Source organism: Sciurus vulgaris (genome assembly GCF_902686455.1).
Source record: "Sciurus vulgaris genome assembly, chromosome: 2".
NCBI classification, from domain to species: domain Eukaryota; kingdom Metazoa; phylum Chordata; class Mammalia; order Rodentia; family Sciuridae; genus Sciurus; species Sciurus vulgaris.
This window is the reverse complement of record NC_136462.1, coordinates 49,666,318-49,686,070: the sequence shown is the minus strand read 5'-3', so window position 1 is coordinate 49,686,070 and position 19,753 is coordinate 49,666,318. Positions and strand designations below refer to the sequence as shown.

At 34.9% G+C, this 19,753-nt stretch overlaps 2 protein-coding genes and 1 long non-coding RNA gene across 9 annotated transcripts in view; 2 read left to right on the top strand and 1 right to left on the bottom strand.

Moving 5' to 3' along the window:
- STYX (serine/threonine/tyrosine interacting protein) overlaps positions 1–18,621 on the top strand; it is a 39,604-nt gene extending 20,983 nt beyond the window's left edge. For 2 of the 5 annotated variants that reach the window (XM_079121446.1, XM_079121445.1), the window contains one exon: positions 2,839–6,083. In XM_079121446.1, the coding sequence (XP_078977572.1) occupies positions 2,839–2,912 (74 nt within the window). In that variant the 3' untranslated portion in view covers positions 2,913–6,083. Of the gene's footprint in view, positions 1–2,838; positions 6,084–7,135; positions 7,228–9,741; positions 10,467–18,133 lie in introns of those variants that run through there. The other 3 variants (XR_013760743.1, XR_013760744.1, XR_013760742.1) reach the window with 3 other exon arrangements.
- On the bottom strand, positions 7,643–18,876 carry GNPNAT1 (glucosamine-phosphate N-acetyltransferase 1). 2 transcript variants are annotated; one of them, XM_079121501.1, is made up of 6 exons: positions 18,628–18,874; positions 13,574–13,741; positions 11,961–12,023; positions 10,473–10,600; positions 9,740–9,801; positions 7,643–8,845 (listed from the first exon to the last, which is right to left on the bottom strand). In XM_079121501.1, the coding sequence occupies exons 2-6, from the start codon at positions 13,725–13,727 to the stop codon at positions 8,698–8,700; spliced, it is 555 nt and encodes a 184-aa protein (XP_078977627.1). In that variant the 5' UTR covers positions 13,728–13,741; positions 18,628–18,874; the 3' UTR covers positions 7,643–8,697. The 2 variants fall into 2 exon arrangements, with proteins under 2 accessions (XP_078977627.1, XP_078977628.1); XM_079121502.1 differs by lacking the exon at positions 11,961–12,023 and having other exon boundaries at positions 18,628–18,876.
- Positions 18,877–18,964: 88 nt separating this feature from the next.
- The window catches only part of LOC306650045, a 48,694-nt gene continuing 47,905 nt past the window's right edge, over positions 18,965–19,753 (top strand). For both annotated transcript variants that reach the window (XR_013760790.1, XR_013760791.1), the window contains exon 1: positions 18,965–19,088. This is a non-coding gene — a long non-coding RNA (uncharacterized lncRNA). The remainder of the gene's footprint in view (positions 19,089–19,753) is intronic.

The window sequence follows — 19,753 nt, the reverse complement described above, 5'->3', positions numbered from 1 at the left end:
ATACCATTATGCCTGATCAGTTAGAATCTCCTGGTTGGAAGATTAGATATCTACTTAATTTAGTTTTAAGTTTCTTAAATAATAATAACTGTGTTGTAAAGATTAAGATAATAGGAGGAGTCTGAATAACAAGTGATCTTACTAAAAATAAATGATAGTTAATATAACCCTGTTTTCAGATGTATGTTTTAGGTTTAGAAGGGTAATTAATATGAGCCACCTTGGTTTTTCTTTGGCCATCAGTATTTTGATCTTTTTCCTTCCTTTGCTATTTTAGAAGCACCCAAAGCCCCTCGTTTTCAAATATAACAATCCAAGTGTATTCTCAAAACCTTTTAACTTTTGTCTTCCTTTTCCACAATCTTGCTACCCTTGTTTATCTGTTTTTGCCTACTAGAGTACTCATGGCATGCATGCACGTATTCATTCATTCATTCATTCATTCATTCATTCATTCATTCGTTTATAGTTTCTCTGCCATATAGTAATGTATTCTTTGAACAGACAGCTTTATAAGAAAGAATGAATGGTTACCTACCTGAAATTTGAGCACAGGGTGATCTGATCCACAGTCTTTCCTCTGTACTGCATTACCTGATGTGATAAGGCTATGTATTCTTCCCTGTGGCTCAACTTCCTGGTTATCATTGACTCTTCTTTCTTATGCCACCTGTGACTAATCATTTTTTTTTTTAATTTACTTATATGTGGTGCTGAGAATTGAACCCAGTGCCTCACATGTGCTTGGCAAGTGCTCTACCACTGAACTATAACCCAGGCCCGATAATCACTTTCTTAATCCTGTGGGATCCGTTTCCTCATTATCTTTAAAATTCCTTCCTTTTTTTTATGGTACCCTTAATCACAATCTATTTCAGGTATATTGGCCTCCTATCCAAACTTTGTCTATTTTGTTCATTGTGTCCAGGCTTATTTTTATAAAGATATTTGTAATTATGTTTCCTTTGCCAAAGACTTCACTGCCTTCATTCCCAGAGTAGAAAACAGATAGATTACCAGACATAGTAAAGTTCTTCTGATTTTTCTGTGTTTCTCATTGTTCCTCATAAACAATGATTTACTATGTGTGTTTTTTCTCACCTAAAATGCATGATATTCACTCTCTCTTTTTTTTTTTTTTTTTTGTATTTTTATTGGTGCATTATTGTTATATATAACTTTGGGGTGCATTGTGACATAATCATACAAGCATGTAATACAATTTGCTCCACTTCAGTCCCCAGTGACTTCCCTTCTTCCCTTTCCCCCATTTCTCTTCCTCTCTTACACTGATACTCCTGTTTATTTATGTTTTTTTTCTTTTAAATTAGTGCTTTATTAAATATACATAAAGGTTAAATTCACTGTGGTATATTCATATGTGCACATAGCATAATTTGGTCAGTCTGTCATTCCACCATTCCTCTCTCTTCTCATACTTCCTCCTTTCTCTTCAATCCCCTTCCTCTGCTCCACTGATCTCCCTATTTTCATGGGATTTCCCCACCACTCCTTTTTTTCCCCTTACTTTATTCTAGCTTCTACAAATGAGAGAAAACATTCAACCCTTGATTTCTGAGTGTGACTTACTTCACTTAGCATGGTGTTTTCCAGCTGATGCCACAATTTCATTCTTCTTGTGCTGAGTAAAACTCCGTTGGATATATATACATAATATTTTCTTTACCTGGGCTGGGTCCCTAATTTGGCTGCTATAAACATTGATGTGCCTTTATCATTATAGTATGCTGATTTCAGTTTTGGGGGATAAATACCAAGGTGTAAGATAGCTTGGTATATGGTGGTAGTTCCATTCCTTGTCTTTTGAGGAATCTCCATACTGCTTTCCAGAGTGGTTGTACAAACTTGCTGTCCACCAGAATTGTATGATTATACCTTTTCCCCTTACATCCTTAACATTTATTATTATTTGTATGCTTGATGATTGCCGCTCTGAGTGATCATTCTCCCTATTCTTGAGGTCAGATGTCATTGCCTCAGAAAAACATGATTAATGCATTCTTAGCCCCTCAACATTTGGAGTTCATCTGAAACTCAAAACAGCATTGTGTTTAGCCTCATAATTTAATCTTTAATTTTACATTGAAATATTAACTTCATATTAGAATCTGTCCTCTGAATTATTATTAACTGTGACTTAGCACCACCTTTAAGGCATAAGTTTGAGACCATGCCATTGTTAGATAAAGACAAAATACAGCACTGGCAGTTGATTCTGCCAGTCTTAACTCTTCCCTAAAGTTTTCTCCCATTGAGACTCAGATTTTGTGATTATAACTCTTCAGCATAAATGAATAGGTTTGATTTTGTGTGGGAAATTTTTGTACAAGCATTCTCTGCTTCTGCCCTTAAATTTACTGATAATAAGACCACAGCTTCAATGGAAAAATATTTTCAGCTGCTCTTCATAACCGTATCTATGACAAAAAATGGATAATCATATTTTGAGAAGTCATAAAGTATGATTAATTTCTTAAATTGTATGTCCTTCGTCACATTTATGGTGCTTAAAGAGCATAAACTTGATAATCAAACTGATGTACCATTAGCTCTTCAAAAGTTCTGTTTTTGCACTATTTTAAAAATTAGTGTTTATTATATACAATATCTAAATATCAGGAGGAAAAATATATTCAATCATGAAGTAAAAGTTTTTTTGGTAATTTATAATAAAATAATTTACTCAATTTTGCTATAAATTTAGTCATGCGATTATAGTTTGTACATGGTATCACTTCATGTAAAACAGATTTTTACTGCCTGTAGCATTCTGACATGAATTTAAGTTCTCATGTTGCATTCACTCAATAACTTTAGGCAGTTTGAAGAGAACACATGAGGAAGAAGATGACTTTGGAAACATGCAAGTGGCAACTGCACAGAATGGCTGACTCAAGAGGAACATTATAGAGGGTGTGAATTTCTGTTTGGAAAGGAGAAAATACTAGAAATAATAATAATGATGTAAAATGGTAAGAAAACAAGTAGTTTCTTTTCAATTATATGTTGCTTTCAGACATGTTTCTCTGCAACTTGTTGAGCAACATTTTAAGAAGATGTTGGACTTCTGCAATAGATGGCACTGATGGTTTTTTTTTGTTTGTTTGTTTTGTTTTGTTTTGTTTTTTAAATACTTTACAGTTTATTATAAACCAAGAATTTTGGACTTGCAAAGAGGTATTATTGCAATAATGCACTTTTCATACTTGAAATTTATTTGTATGATATAAAGTTATTACTTTAAACAAAATGCAAGTTAGGGGGATTTGTTTATAAATTTTGGGTAATTTATAACAAAAGAATTTCCTAAGGTTTGCTAAAAATTCATTTTGTGTTCTATGTATTACATTTTTAAAATAATTTTACAGTTCACTTTTATGATGGAGCCTCTTACAGAAACATTAACAAAATGCAGCAATCTGCCACATTTTTTATTATAATTCAGTTATTTGCCATTTTATTTTTTTAAACTTCTTGATTCCTTCTTAGTATTCTTTCAATCATGACATTAACCAACTATCTTTACTGTAACTTAATTCAGTTAATGCTTCCTTTCCTAATTTGTTTATTCTATAGGAAAAAAGGTTTTTTGATGATCAAAGAAAGATGTTTTTGCTTTATAGTACCAGATGCTCAAAAACAAGGATAGTGTTTGATTTTCAAATGACTTTCCATTTTGCTTCCTTTTTTAAGCCAAATGTTGTATTTGTTCTTTTCAGAGTTGTCTAGCTCTTTTGACCTTTGTCCAAAATGGTTCTAAATAGAATATGATAAACCAATGTAGCACTATTTTTTTCCAAATGAAGCCCCCAAAAAGAAAGTGCCTTGCATTATTTTTTAAAAAATTTAAATTCTCATGACTTCTAAATTAGTATGTAGAACACTGAAGAGTTCTTAACATTTTTCTGTCATTTTTGTTTTTAAACCTTTATAAATTAGCTTAAACTGAATGGGTGAGGCCTAAAGAAAATGTTACTAAATTTTTTAAAATATGGAACATTTACTCTGTTTTGTTGTCTTAATGATTCTGTGAGATTATTCCAGCTCAGACAGAAGCTCTTCTTTGAAGATGGATTTATTGGGGAAAGTGATTTGTGGGTAGTTTTAATGGTGTTTAAATTAGTGAATTAATCAGTTCTTTAAATTGAGTTAATCCAAATTCCCCCCATAATTTGCATTAGCAGTCACTTTATAAATCTTTAGTTCTTCATATTTTTATTTATATGTACAGTAGTTGTTCTAAGAAAAACATTTTTGCTATCTTAAGTATGATGTGAGGGAAGTTTTTAACTTTTTATAGTTGATGACTTTAGGGGTAGCACAAACAAAACTTTATATCTCACTTTTCTCAGTCCTCTCTTGAGGTGCTTTACTGATGGGAATAAAAATCTATGCATTCCCATAGTACCAAGAGGCACTATGCAAGGTAACTTATTACACCAGGTTACTTGCTTTCTTTTCTCCTTATGATGTAATAATACAGAAAAAAAAAATTTTTTTTTATCAGCATAGTGCAACAATGAAAATTTATTGAAATTTTTTTTGTTAATTTAGAGTTAAGTCCTGTTGACTCGTGGTATTCTTCTCATTTCCCATCTTTTCTTCTCTCACCACTCTGAAAATAGTATATTGTTAATCTCATTATGGTCCAGTATTCTGTTGTGATTATATTTGGTATAGTGATCTAGTGAAGTCAAGATTGCATTGAGTGTTCAAAAGTTCTAGCTGGTAAAAAGCCAGATTCCACAGCTTTCCTGTATGTAGATCATTATTGAACAGGTCAGCAAACATCTCTTACAATTTCTAACAGAAACTGCTTGAAATAATCTTCATAAAAGCAAATTTAGATTTACAAATTAGGTAATTGAAGTTTTTTTTTTTAGTTTTTAAATTCGTATAAAAATACATATCCTCTGTAGCAGTCTGGCAAAAAATACAGATTTGGGTAGTGATACCAATTTGTAGCTAGAAATTTTCCTCTTTTTCTAACCACTATTTTTGTGTTGTCACTAAAGTGCCTGCCCAGCACTATATACTAAAGACAGTCTCAAACACTAGAAAACAGGACTACTATCATCTTGCATAAAGTGTTAATGGGTATAGAACATGAGGTTTTACCCTTTCCTATGAGAACATTGCAAGTCCCCCCAACCCCTTAGATCTGTTTATTGACTTACAACTAGCTTTTTTGTAACTACTCATTCTTTATTCTATTTGGTCTCATTTCTCTGCTACTTTTATTTCCAGTGATGTTTTGTGATAATTAACTTAACCAATCATGATCTATTTTGTAGAGTAGTTGAATAATGTATATCACCCAATTTTAACATTAAATATATAATTCAGGCACAGAATTTAAAATGAAATTGAATTGAAATACAGGCAAACTGCATTACTATCCATTTTGAAAGTATGAAACTTAAATACTGAAAATATTCAAACTGAAATGGCAGTATTCTTACCTTCTAATTTCAGTTAATTCGTTCATGTTAATTTGTTATCCATTAGATATTTAAACAAGTTACTTTTATTTGTATCTACTCTGGTGGAAATGTTAGACTGTGATAGCTTTTGCTACCAATTCTCAACCACTTAACTTTTAGAGCAGAATACTCATTTTGGGGGGATTTTGTGCTTAGAATCTGAGTTTAGAAGTAATGTCAAAATGTTAAGCATGTCCTTTTCAAGAAAATATAAGGTTCCTAATTGTCTTATTACCATGGTGATTCAAGTAAATTAGAAGTATTTAACTGCAGTCTTGAATTATAAAGTTGAGATGTATCTATCAGGATCTCAACTTGATGTAAAGTAAATGAGCAGTTACCTGGCGGATTTATTTTTTAAATAATTGGTTTAATCCATAATTCCATAACATAGCTTCACTTCAATATTTACTTTACTTTTGTCCATTCATTGATAAGAAAATAATAGGAAGTAGTTAAGAATTACTAAAATACTTTAATTTCTTTTTATTAGAAAAATAAGTTTCTAGGGTATTGAATGCTGGATTTTCTTTGTCTTTCCCATCCATGGCAGCTATTAAAAAAAAAAAAAAAAAAAAACTCACTCAAAATATTCAGGTTTACATGTTAGCTCCCTCTCACAGGGAGTTGCCATACCTCACAGTTCAAAGTGTATTCTATAGATCAGTAACATACTGACATGTAATTGCAATTTACTATGCAGCAAAAATGATTCAAGAAGAAAACATTACAGTGTCTATTTACCTTTGTATAAGCAATTGCTTATGTTACTCTGCTTTTAACATTTGTATTTGGATAAAATGCTTATGTATGTATAGGAATGTCACAGTGCAAAATGCTGCTAGCCCAGGCACAAAGTATTAAAATTATTTTGTGAAGATTGGTGGTTGTATTAAAACTGTTGTGCCATTATACCTCAAAAATACTGAAAAGTTCATTCATACTGCTTATGCCTGAAAATGCTTTACTTGTTTTCTGGGTAAAAGTAACCCAGTTTTACACTCACAGATTTAAAAAAAAGGTGAATGAACATTGCATATTAAGAAGCACTTAAGAATATCTTTCAAAACTTTGTGGTCACACACACAAAAAAATGAGAAGTCTACAAGCCCCAAATTCGTAAGCTGAGCAAGTTGGGAAATCTAAGGGAGAGAATTCATGTTTGAAAGAAGGCTTATAGAACCACTTTCAATCCATTTTTTAAAAAACCTTCGATTTTATAGTGCTTTCTTCCCTCTCTCATCCTGTACTCTTTGCTTAATCAAATCTAAGATCCCACCTAAACTAAATCATGATTTTAGATTCCACTAAGAGCAACTAAACTATACCAGGTCACTGATCCTAAAATGCATACAGATTTCAGGGATGGTCCAATAGTACCTTTTTGGGTCAATGAAATGTAAGCACACAAAACATGGGACACCTGAAAATCAGAACTACCACTCATTATACCTTTTCAAAAACAAAATGCTAACAAAAAGAAGTTAATATATTAAATGCAGATTTTTTTCATATTGTTTACTTACAATGTGGATTAGAAATAAACATTTTGATAACTAAATAGAGTACTATTTTCTGCAGTAACACAATTTTTACATACTAAGCCTTATCTGTAACTCTATTTCCTATAGGGGGGATTTAAGAGAAGACCTGAAGAACACAATTTAATGGGATTTATTGAAATACCAGCCTAATAGATAATTTTACTTCAAATAGTTAAGTGGTAAGAAATTTAATAAAGCATTAAATTTCAACTTTTTACTAGGCTTACTTAATATGGGTTTTTAATTACCTGAATTTAACTAATGAAGCTACTAAAGTTTTAGGACTCCTGAAAAAAAAAAAATGAACTTTTTATTGCTTTCACTATAGGCAAATGGGTTTATTTGTAAAAGTGGGTCAGCAAAATGAGTAGTGTACCTTCTGTTGGTGAAAGATCTCTGTTGTCTTTGAAAGCCAGTTTTACCTGACTGCTTGGAGGGAAACCCAGCCGTGTATGAATAAGAGGTGAGAAATAGGTGGTCCTTACTTCCTAAGTTCCTTTTACAAAGAGTACACAAAACTAAGATGTCTTGAACCATGACTGAATCTAATAGTTCAATAAAACACTCAAGAAAAGCACAGGCAGGATTCTAACAGACCATTCATATGAACAGGTTTAATGTAACATGGAATGCAAAAGATTAGTACCATTAATAAGTATCTAATTCTTCAACTTTAAAAAATAATTGAAATAAATAAAATCAAAACAAGATAGTGAACAGAATAATAGTTCCATTATAATTACATTAAATAGAAAAGCTTCCATCAGTATTTTAACAACGTTGCAAATATAGTACCATACATTTTTAAATATCCCACTCAATTTTATAATCATTTCATATTTCCTAAAAACATTAATCAAAAGAAAGGTTTTAGATACCCATGAAAAGAGAATCAGGTATGCCCAGAGCTACTTCTTCACTATTAAAAGTACCTTACCTTGGGTTCAATCCCCAGTACCACACACAATTACACCAGAACATACCTTGGATGACCCATTATTATGCCCTTGGACAATGAATAATTTGTTTCACAGAAAAGACAGGTGGTACTTGATCTCCATAGAACTATATAAAATTTAGTGAAACATTTAAACTACTGCACTTTAAATCTTGTCACATTTTATAAGCTAATTTTTCTTTTTACAATGCTGACAAAGTTGCCAGCATTAGAATCAACAAATGTTAGGTGCATTATTTAGTTATAACTAATTTACTCAACTTCCTATAATATATGAGAAATGATATACCTCTAGGTTTATTTAGATGTTTCTTTGAAACAAAATATTTGTGAATGTATACTTTTTAAAAATGAGCAGCAAAGACAGCAGACTATACAACTCCTTACTACCCATACTCTTGACTATCAAGAAATGAAGCCAAACTTTAGAAAAATACAATGCAAGAAAAGATTCAAGTTAAAAATATATTCCTTTGGTTAAAAATCATCCCCTTTGATAATATTCATTTGAAATCTAAGCTCACAGACTGTCCCACCATCTCAAAGTAATCTTTCTAAGTGTCATTAAACTTGTAGTATTACAATTTTTTTTCAGTCCAGTATTTATGGAGGTCACTGGGTTGCAGTAACAAAAATGCTTTTAATTCTAGGAAGAGTGAAGCATTGTAGCATGAACTCCTCTGACAATTCTTCACTGTAGAAACCTCCGACACATGTAGTTTTCTTCAGATACTGTATATCCACATTTCTTGTAGAAACCAACATTTTCTGGTAGACATTCAAGAGTGATCTTATAACAGTTCAGTTTCTTGCTTAGCAGAGTAAGAGTTGATAATAACCTAAAATTTTAAAAAGGGAAAGTGAGGAGACAGAGCACTTATTAAAATGGTCTTCAATAACAATATGAATTAGTGTTATATAAAATGTCTTTATTAGAAATAGGTATAGATCTTGGCCTTTTCCATTGTATTCCTTTAAAAATTCAAATTTATAAGTCGATAAGCATTTAAATCACCAAAGCATTTTCACTTAGTTTCAAATATACTTTATCCAGTACCCTCGAGCTCATTAGTCAACAAGATAAATACTAAACTTACCCTAACCCTAACTTTTCCAAAGTATTCATGTTGACACTAAAGACTTGTGTAAAACTACATAATCTTCTGTTTGTGGTATTGGAGATGGAACTCAGGGTCCACATGAAAGCACTCTACCACTACGCTACATCCCTAGCCCCATTTAATCACTTTAAAACTACTTTAATACTTGTGAAAATACTAAGTCAGCATAGGTCTAAATAGCAGACACAAAGCAAAAGAGTATACATCTTTATAAGTCCTTAAAGGGTCACAACCTTTTATTAAAATGTGATCTACCAGGCGCAATGGTGCACACCTGTAATCCCAGCTAGTGGAGAGGCTGATGCAGGAGGATCTCAAATTTGAGGCCAACCTCATGATATTAGTGAGATCCTGTCTCAAAAAGAAAATTTTAAAAGTCTGGAATGTATAGGCAGTGCATGTGACTTGGGTTTAATCCCTAGTACCACCCCCCCCACCCCCCCAAGAAAAAGCTGGTAATAGTATGCTTTCAATTTCAAATGAAAATGAGTTCAGAATTAATGTAGCCCAAAAAGAACTTCAAAAAGGAAAAACTTTTTATAACAGGCATTTTAGCAAGAAATGAACTAAAACAGTATCCAATTTACCCAGTTGCCTTGATTGTTTACTTACAGTTTGCCAAGCTGCCTTCCTCTGCATTCATCACTAACAACAACATCTTCTACTCTTCCTCTCTGAAAATATTTACAAGTGATAGTTGGTAAGAATTTATTGATAAATGTTTTGTAAACTTGAACTTCATTTAAAAAATGCATTGTTTTTAACTTATTACCATAGAGGAAATATAAAGGGTCAACTTTTGGTTTACTCTTTTTTTGGTGGTATCCCCAACCACACCACTCCATTGTTTTGGAGCAGATCTCAGAATCTGTAGCACCAAAAATAAAATCGTTCCAGAAACACAGTACATTCATCATTCTATTTTATTTCAGATGTACAAGTAAAATCAATTTCTAGTGTTTTAACCCCTCTCCCCAAATTCATAAACCACATGATACAGTCCATGTGTTCCTATCTTACTTTCATTGAGTTACTAGGGCTTCTTATATGTTTACTATATCATGTGAGTTTATGAGAATTGGAAGAGAATATTTTGCAACCTTTACCAACTGGAAAATGATAGAAATGTGTGCTAATGCAGTACAAAGTAGTAAGCAGTTCATACAATTAATATGTTTTCCTTCATTTATAATTCTTAGAAACACACCAAAAAACTGCTTAATGCTAAAGGATTTCTAAGAAACAGTGAAAAGTAGTGAGAAAACAGATTTGTCTAGTGGAAATTCAGAGTCAGTTTTGCTAGAAAACACTTGTTTTACTTACAAGCATTAATGTGAGTACATACCTTAGCACAGGAATGGATGAATTTATGTTCTATTATCAGAGTTGCTGTAGCAACAATCTGTCCTAGAGTCACATCTTCCACAACTGTAACATAATAATCCCCAGATTTCTTCATATGCTCGAAAGATTCTGTGGAAATTGGAAAACAAAGTGTTACATGGTAGATTATTTTATTAGGTGCCAGAAAAATACTAGGACTGGATGATTTATTATTGAATACTTTAAAAATATTTCCTTTTCATTTCTAAAAATATTCAAACAACCAAGTTGAAATATCAGCAATCAATATTAATTGGACTATGGTAGATACATTTAAAGCAATCTGCTAGCAAAATAAGATTGACAGTTATTTTAATTAACAGCACTTAATACATACAAATTGTACATGTTGCTATTTTTATGACTTAGTAAAACTTCAATATCTTCAATACTTTATTTCTTCAATATGTATTCAACAGAACTCAAACTTCACAAATTTTAACAAGAATGTTTGTATTCTGTAATTCTTTCAAAATATTTTTTGTGATTTCATCTGCTTCATGATTACATACTTGCTCTTTTATAAACAGAATCATTGTTTTTTGTTTTGAAAGTACCTTACAAAGTAAGTGAAAAATGTCTCCATTTCCAAGTAATTTTTTCAAAGTCACTAAGAGGAGCATAGCTCCTCTCCCGTTAAGTGATTATTAATGCTGATATTGCTGAAAAACAATTTCTCATTGAATCTGATACACATGTGAAGAGAATTTTAGGAGATGAATTAGAGAATGATGGTCTTCATTTTCAGTAGGGTCAGAATACAAACCAAACTTAGCTACTAAAGGAAATAAAGAATTATAGGAAACAGGAAAGGCAATGTTGGAGTACTGGATGAAGCTGAGGTTCTGGTCCTTATATGTGGTCTTGAGTAAGACACTGGATCTCTCTGAATGCCCATTTTCTCAAAAGCTGGGGTGGGGATACATGTACAAGACCCAAGACTCAATCCCCAGCACCAAAAAACAAAACAAAACAAAACAAAACAAAAAAAAACTGGGGTTGGTAGGGGCTAGAATGACTAACATACCTGCCAACCTTGAAATTCAATATAAGAACAAAAATACTTAGAACATTTGCTCTTGAATTTTTTTTGGAGTGGGGAGGGGGGAGAGGTTGGTAATGAAATTTCTGTGAATAATCTAACCACCTGGAAGGAAATACTACAGTAAATGAAAAATCTTTTGAGCTGCCTCCCCCTCAATCCCCAACTAGGTTATCCTATGCTTTAGTAATTTTGTACAAGTAGTTAGGTATTTTGCAAAACAAGGTAGTTACTATATTTGGATTCTACAATTTAGGTTAAATATTAAAATAAGAACAGCTAATCTATTACTTAAATAACTTCCAGCTATTTGAACAAAAACAAGCAGGTACTGAACAGCACTCTAAACAAATATAAAACCTTACTTCCCTTTAATTTCATTCAGGAAAAAGAGGCTGTAGTACTTACTCATAAACTGTTCAGGGTTGACAACTCCAGTCTCTGTTAGCTGACCCAGTACCTTAAAAAAACCTTGTTTTGAAGAACAGATTTGAAGTGGTGAGGAAGAACAAAAAGGGAATATAAAATATGAAAAGAAGTAATATGTTTGTTGTGATATGGACAATTATTTTCTCAAATTTTCCACAATTATCCCTTGAATATTACTAAAAAAGATTAAACTGAAATCTATTATTTCTATAATCACTACAATAAAGAACAAAAGGCTTCAGCAATATTTTTGCCTGAATAAGATTTTTGGAATAATACAAACTTTAATATCTAGTATTTATAGAGCCAGTATATACATTTTTTTCTATGCTATCTTTGTTACGTTCAATACAAAGAATGCCAAATTTTCCCAGATATGTTGGTTTAAAGTACAAGGCTCTTACTATGATCACATATAAAACATCTGTCAAAGTATAAATAATATAGCATTGTTGAGACTACAATTTTAAAGATTCCTAATTTTATTAAAAGTAATATGAAAACTATACTTAGAACTTGAACTTTTCTAAACTCAGTAATTTGACTAAAATTAGTTTCTTCAGGGCTGGGGTTGTGGCTCAGTGGTAGAGCACTTGCCTAGCATGTGTGAAGCTCTGGGTTCGATCCTCAGCACCACATATAAATAAGTAAAGTAAAGGCCCACTGTTTACTCCCTCCCCAACTAAAAAAAAAAAAATTAGTTTCTTCAGGTTCCTACCCAGAATAAAACTGTGAGAAGTAAAATGCTTTTGATTACCAAAGTTTAAGTTATTTTAGAGAATTTAGATATTAATAAAAGAAGTACATAGAGGCTGAGTGTGGTGGCGCACGCCTGTAATCCCAGCAGCTCAGGAGGGTGAGGCAGAAGGATTACAAATTCAAAGCCAGCCTCAGGAAATGGGAGGTGCGAAGCAACTGAGTGAGCTCCTATCTCTAAATAAAAATACAAAATAGGATGTGGCTCAGTGGTCGAATGCCCCTGAGCTCAATCCACAGTACCGCCCCCCCCAAAAAAAGCAGTACATAGAACCAGGCACAGTGCACATGCCTGAAATCCCAGTGGCTTGGCTCATGAGGATTATGAGTTCAGAGATGGCCTCAGCAACTTAGTGAGGCCCTAAGCAACTTAGGAGACATTGTCTCAAAATAAGAAATACAAAAAAGGGCCGGGGATGTGGATCAGTGGTTAAGTGCCCCTGGGTCCAATCCCCAGTATCCTCCCCACCCCACCCCAAAAAATAAGTACATAAGAGAACCTTTTCAACTTATCCAAGGAAAAATAACCTCTATACTTTCATTTCCCATCCAGCTTCTTAAGAAGACTAATGTGTTATACACAATAATTCCATATTTGAGAGAAGTCTTTTTGGAAGGAGCACTGTTATATTAAAGTCATTTGAAACATTTCACAGTACTATTTAGTCTTAGCTTATTATGTGGTGAAAATATAAATATATAGTAAAACTGAATTTTCCAGTCACTTTAAAATTAAGTATAAAAATAGAAAGACAAATATTTTAAAAAATATATCAGCATCATGTTTATAGAGAAAACAGAAGGTCAACTATTCTAACCAGGATTTCCTACCATACCTCTATTTAAGTCAGCAGTGCAAAGAGGCCTCAAAACCAAACCTTCTCCAGGATGTGTTGGAGAAATTGCTGGGGAAAATGTTGCTGTATTCTGACTCCAGTCTACTTCTTTGAGTAGACTTGGGTCAAACATTGGCGTTTCATCAGGTTTCATCTTTCCAGTAAGGTCTAAAATAAAAATTTAAATGTTAAGGCATTGTTTACTAAAAGAAATATTATGGTTAACGATAAAGTTAATAAAGCATTCTATAACATTTATACAAGCTATTTTGCTTTAGCCTACCCAGAATCTAACATCAAATGCCCCAACTACAGATCTCTCTGGGTGTCTTTGTGTGTGTGTGTGTGTACATATTTATATCATGCGTAGAATTTTTGGTGCATGTCTGTAATCCTAGGAATTCAGGTGGCTGAGGCAGGACAATCATAAGTTCAAAGTCAACGTGGGCCACTTCACAAGACCCTATCTCAAAAAAGAAAAAAAAAAAAAAAAAAAAAGGCTGGGCTGTAGCTCAGTGGTAAAGTTGCCCTGGGTGAAATCCCCAGTAACACACACACACTCAAACAAATCATGCTTACTATCAGAAAATGGAATTGTTAAATGTAAAGACTTATTGGGCATATCATTTGTTTTATATTAATCATGATGAACTGCTAATTACTGAATTGTTCTGAAAAGTAATATCTGGTCTTAGCTATGTCACTTTTAAAAATTAGTTTTTGTTTTCATAGCAGGTTTTCTAAAAATCTGTAACATAAGTTCCTCAGCTGCATCTAAGCAACTTAAGAATAGTCAGTATTTTCATGCTCCTGAAAAATAATCATTTATGGTATTTCCCCTGCTTTTTTGAACATTCAGAAATGGGTAGATTCTCTCTAGTGACCTAATAAAATTAGGACTAAATAATAGATAAAACAGAAAGGAAGGATGAAAATTTTTATGAAGTATAAAATGGGGTGGGGGAGTGCACTTCTAGAATACAGAGCTGCTGGAAGATACAGGATATTCCCACCCATCCAGGGACTAAATAAAACCTTCCAACTTTCATTTCTATTCCTATACCCAGTTAAAGAAACTCTTAAAGACAGAACAATTCTCTTATGTAAATACGCTATTTCATAAGTCACTTATGCTTTAGGGCCAATATTCTTAACTTTTCCTTAAAGGTGAATTAAATTTCTGCCTGTGTAACCACCATATGAAACTATATAGGTAAAGCAGCAGGACAGAATAGGCTTTGGGAAGTTAGTGTTGTGTAATAATAGAATTCAATACTTTTTCAGCTCCTACTTCATGCCAGGCACTGAAGGACTTCACGTATTACCAAGTAATTTATTTCAAAAATCCTACAGGCTAAGTGTGATGATTATCTCCATTTTAACAGATAATAAAATGAAGGTACAGTGATATTAAATAACCTGCCTGAGGTTACAAAATTTATGAAGGCAGGGTCTAAACCTGGGCATGGAAACAGTTGGACTCTAATTCAAATGTCAACTGTGATCTTGGTTAAGGTAATTAAGCTCTTAGAATCTTGTTTCCTCATTTGTAAAATAGAGATGAAATTACCACAAGTTTGAAAAGAATTATTATATGCAAGCAAGCACTTAGCAATATGTGGCACACCACAAAAACTCAACAAGATACATTCTAATTAGTAATTTAAAATTCACTTTCCAAGTTCTTATTACATTTTTGTCTTTAATTCATGATTCAGGCTCTGTGCTGGATAGAGGGACTACAAAAAGAATGACAGATTGTTGTGTTTGTATTAAGCCAAAAGTCACTATTCTTGGATAGGAAAAAATTAAAATATAGTTTATTATGTAGAATACTAAGCCTCCCCCCACCCAGAATTCAGATCATTTGTGCTATAACACTATACCTAAGTTGAAAAATATTGAGTAAAGGATGTAAATTGTGATGATTAAAACTCTAATATCAAGTTAACAAGCTTACTATCCATTCTAAATAGGTTTTTATAGGCATGCATCTTAGTATTTGTCCCTGATAATTGTACCCCTGAGGCTGTTTTATAAAATCTCCTGTGAAAGATAGGTAACAACATTGTTTTTTCAGGTATGCAGATAAGCTATTAACAAAATAAAATTCTGCCTATGTCCAACCAATATGATGGGAAAGGTATTAAATTTTTTAGTTCCTCAATGTAACACCCTATTAAAACATTTGATCATGTTACTTAACATGTAAGTATGAAGTTTAAAGAAAATTCAAAAGAATTCAAATTAGATAAATATTAGCAAAACTTAAGGTTAACTAGATTCCTTTTCCCCTTAAAGTTGCCAGAGTTTATAATAAAATGTAGTCTGTAAACTACACAAAAAGGGTTAGTCATTTTCATGAGGGGGAAAGGTACACAGAATAATTAGCCTTATGAATTTAATCAGTAAATATTAATAGTTTTTGGTGTTTTTACTTTCATCAGATGGTCCTATGAGTGATCATAAAAATAATACTGACACTTGAGTACTTTATATTTGTTAACTCTTTAAAACACAATAAATGATACATCATGATTTTATCCCTATTTTGCAGACTAGGAAGCAGACACAGTAATTCTGCTCAAGGACTGGGGTTGTAGCTCAGTGGTAGAGCCCTGTGGGTTTAATCCTCAGTACCAAAAGAAAAAATGAAAAAGAACTAAATGGGTCATTTTAATTGGTTTATAAAATAAATGTTTTAGCATCTTAAGGTGCCCACAGATACTCAAAAGTAGGAAATTTCAGTAAAGTTTGCACAGTTGTTTGAAACTGACTCTTATCATATGGTCTTAATTTATTTTTAATTTTAAAAAGTAAACCCTGGAACTTCCAGATAGCTGAACATGTGAAGGCTCCTGGAAAGCAGACCCAGAGAGGGCATGAAAGCTCTGCACCCCTTCCCACATACCTTACCCTAACACTTCATCTGTATCCCTGTAATATACTTTAAAATAAACCAGTAAATAAGCCATGCTGAAGAAGATGTGAATCCCTGAGACAGTCCATTCTCATGGCAAAGGTCAGAAACTCAAAGGGGCAAGCAGGGGGATAAAAAAAAGGGCAGCTCCTAAAAGCCTCCACAACTACCTGTACTAAAGAAAGAGGAGGGAGATGGAAGAACTGTAAATAAATGACTCTTTACCACAATTTTCCAATAATGAGAAAATAATTTTTGGTTAAACAATTTTAATTCCATGTGTAACACTAGCTACTAAATAATACAGCTCCACAACCGTGGCCACAGTGATTGATCCGGCTAAGAGTATAAGAACCAAAGTCGATATAAAACTCTCTTACGATTTAACCACATGGAGCAAGAGAGGAAGAGCCCTCTTTCCAGTCAAGAAGCTATGAAGATGGGATTCATGTATTCAGCCTCATCAAAAACCTAATTATAGAAACTAGTAGGCATGTGATCAAAAAAGTTATAATGGTTTTAAGGTCCTTCACTCTATTATACCTTAAGCCACCTTTATTCCTGTACTTCTTGAAGTTTGGTTATATGGGGGGGAAAAATCCCTTAAAAAAAAGGAAAGAGCAAACCCTACCCCTCAAGAATCTTTCTCTATTTAACTGCTAAATTAGCATGCATTTTCAAGGCGAAGATATTGCCTAGCTCTAGTGGGGTAAATGCCTGGTGAATGAATAACAAATAATGAATGATGTAAGATTCATCTGGAGGTCACATTTCAGAAAATCAAGGGGAAAAAATTCCTACATTGTCACAAGTGGTATCACAAAAATCATACATCAAATTCATTTTTGCTAGTATTGATAAGTTTTTATTCATTTGAGAATTTTTAGACACAATTTCAGCAATTTGGTTTCCCAGCCTCTATATCAGATTAGAATACAAGTAGGGAGAAGTTGCTCCTAGAAGAAATTGAGAGCAACAAGTAACAGACACGGGACATGAAGATCTACAAAGTCAATATACAATACAATCTGAGACCTGATAAAGCTCATGATATGTGTATATTAGTTTATATCTTGATATAGATATATGTATATATCTCAAGAGTGGGAACATCCTCAGTATGTGCTGAATGGGGAAAAGGATTTGTGCTGTTTGAAACTTTAGAGTTTGTCTATATACATTTTGTAACAATTTTAACAATTTGGCTACATTTGAAGCTACAGAACGTTTGCTGATAAAAGTGTGCAACTGCACCAATTTTCAAAAGTATTTTCTGATAGCATTAGATCTTTAACATCTAGGCATTATTCCCAGTCTACCTATGAGGAAGCTGGAGCACAAAGAATTTTCAAAACTTGCTTTAAGGTACTGAGTTAAATGGAACTAGAATCCTGTTTCCCATGTTGAGCTCTACAATAAAATATGGTACTGACAGGTAGCTGTCCCCCCTCTTCATCAAAACCTGTCTAAAACATATAAACGATTTCCTGAGATCTATTCTTGGATTAATTTATGAGTGATTAGCTCAACAAAATTAATCTTATAATTACCCTTTCAATTTTTGTTAATTTTTTTAAGAGTTCGGCTTACATAAACACCAGCTACTACAACAGAACTCACATAATACTCGGTGTTTTTAGGGGTCGGAGCCCTGAGAAAAACACAAAGGACAGCCCTCTCTTCCCCGGGGAAGGCCCCGATCTAGTCGGTGATCTTCGGAGCCGGCTCAGGAGCGTGTCCTCAGCGGCTCCCGCCACCGCGGGACGCCAGAAGGGAGCGTGGGCCAGTTGGTGCCCACTCGAAAACGATAGCGGCAGGAACGGCGGACAACGGTCTCCAACTCCCACGCCAGAGCCCGGAGAGGAGTTAGTTTCGACCCCAATCCCAGCTTCTGCCCTGCCAGGCCAGGACCCCTGCACGGCGTGACCGGTGGCCATCATCCTTAACCTCTGCTCCCGACGCGCGTCGGTTCAACTTCCTGGGAGCCGCGCTCGCACCCCCATGTGCACCCTGCTGGCGAAGATAAACGCCCGCCAGCCCCAACAGAACCCCATCGGGGCCTAGCCCGCCTCGGCGTTCGGTAAACCTGAAGGCAGGGTCCCCACGGCCCTCAGGACACCCGGCACCTTCTTACCGGCAGAGGCCCAGCCGTCGGCGCTGCTCTTCACACGCGTGGGACTCTCTTCCACCCGGCTACGCAGCACCGGATCTGGATCCGGATCCGGCTTCAGCGCGTCCACCTCCTCTTGCACCGCCCGCGCCACAGCCGGGAACCGCGACCCAAACGTGGCAGGGCCAACGCCTCCTCCCCTTTCTTGCAGCTCACGCAGCGCCGCTCACAGGCGGACGCCGGCGGAGGCGCAGACACCACCCGCCAGGCTGGGGGCGGGGCGGAGCCTGCCGATGGGCGGGCCTAGGAGGGCGGGGTTCGGGTGCTGGGCGGGGCACGCGGCGCGTCAGGGCGGGGCGACGGCGCGGGGCCCAGAAGCCTTCCTTTCTAGTGTACCTACCTGCTTGTGGTTATTTACCGCCTTCCTCGCGGCGTCATTTTCTCTTTTCCCGGAAATAAATCTACCTTGGAGCCGGCTAAGCAGCGTAAGTGGTGATCAGGGTGGGTCCCTTTGATTCTCAGAGAATGAGCACTCGGCCTCTTGTCCTCTTCTTTAGTCCCATGTTTCCCCTTTCCTCACCATCCAGTCCATTAGGACTTGGGTTACTCATTGGCAGCTCTGAGCTCCTCATTCCCAGGATTTTGAGTCATGCCTTGAAACTATATGAGTCGGGGCCTCTGCGTACTACTCCATAGGAACTGTCGTTTTCTTTCTTTCTGAGGTCCTTTTAGGATGAACATGGGGTTAGCACTGTGATTCTCAACTGCAGTGACTTACCTCCCTGGAGACATTGGCAGTGCCTGGTGCGTTTTCAACCTCTCATCTGGAAGGGGAGAGGTTGTGCTCGAATCTCTGGATGGTGGAGGGCAGAGTTAGGATGGCTGCTATACTTCTTAGGATACATAGGACACCACCTCGTAACAAAGTCCCTGGCCTCAAATGTCAGTGCTGCTGAAGTTGAGAAACCCTGATTAAGAGAAGAAAAATCTTTTCCCTCTGTGCTCCCATTCCAAAGTGTCCATTTTATAGATTAGGATACAGGTTCTGAGACATAAGTAGTTTACAAGTCACATAACTAGTAACTCCTCTTTATTGAAATTACAGAGTACTTTATCCTTTTAAGGAACAGTGTTCAAAGAATTAACACTA

Bases quoted from the DNA above. Each gene is read 5' to 3' on its own strand.
- GNPNAT1 (XM_079121501.1), bottom strand. From the start codon at position 13,727: ATGAAACCTGATGAAACGCCAATGTTTGACCCAAGTCTACTCAAAGAA. The intron at 12,024-13,573 runs GTATGGTAGGAA...CTTCAAAACAAG, and splicing joins CACTGCTGACTTAAATAGAG to GTTTTTTTAAGGTACTGGGT. The intron at 10,601-11,960 runs GTAAGTACTACA...CAATTTCCACAG, and splicing joins CAACCCTGAACAGTTTATGA to AATCTTTCGAGCATATGAAG.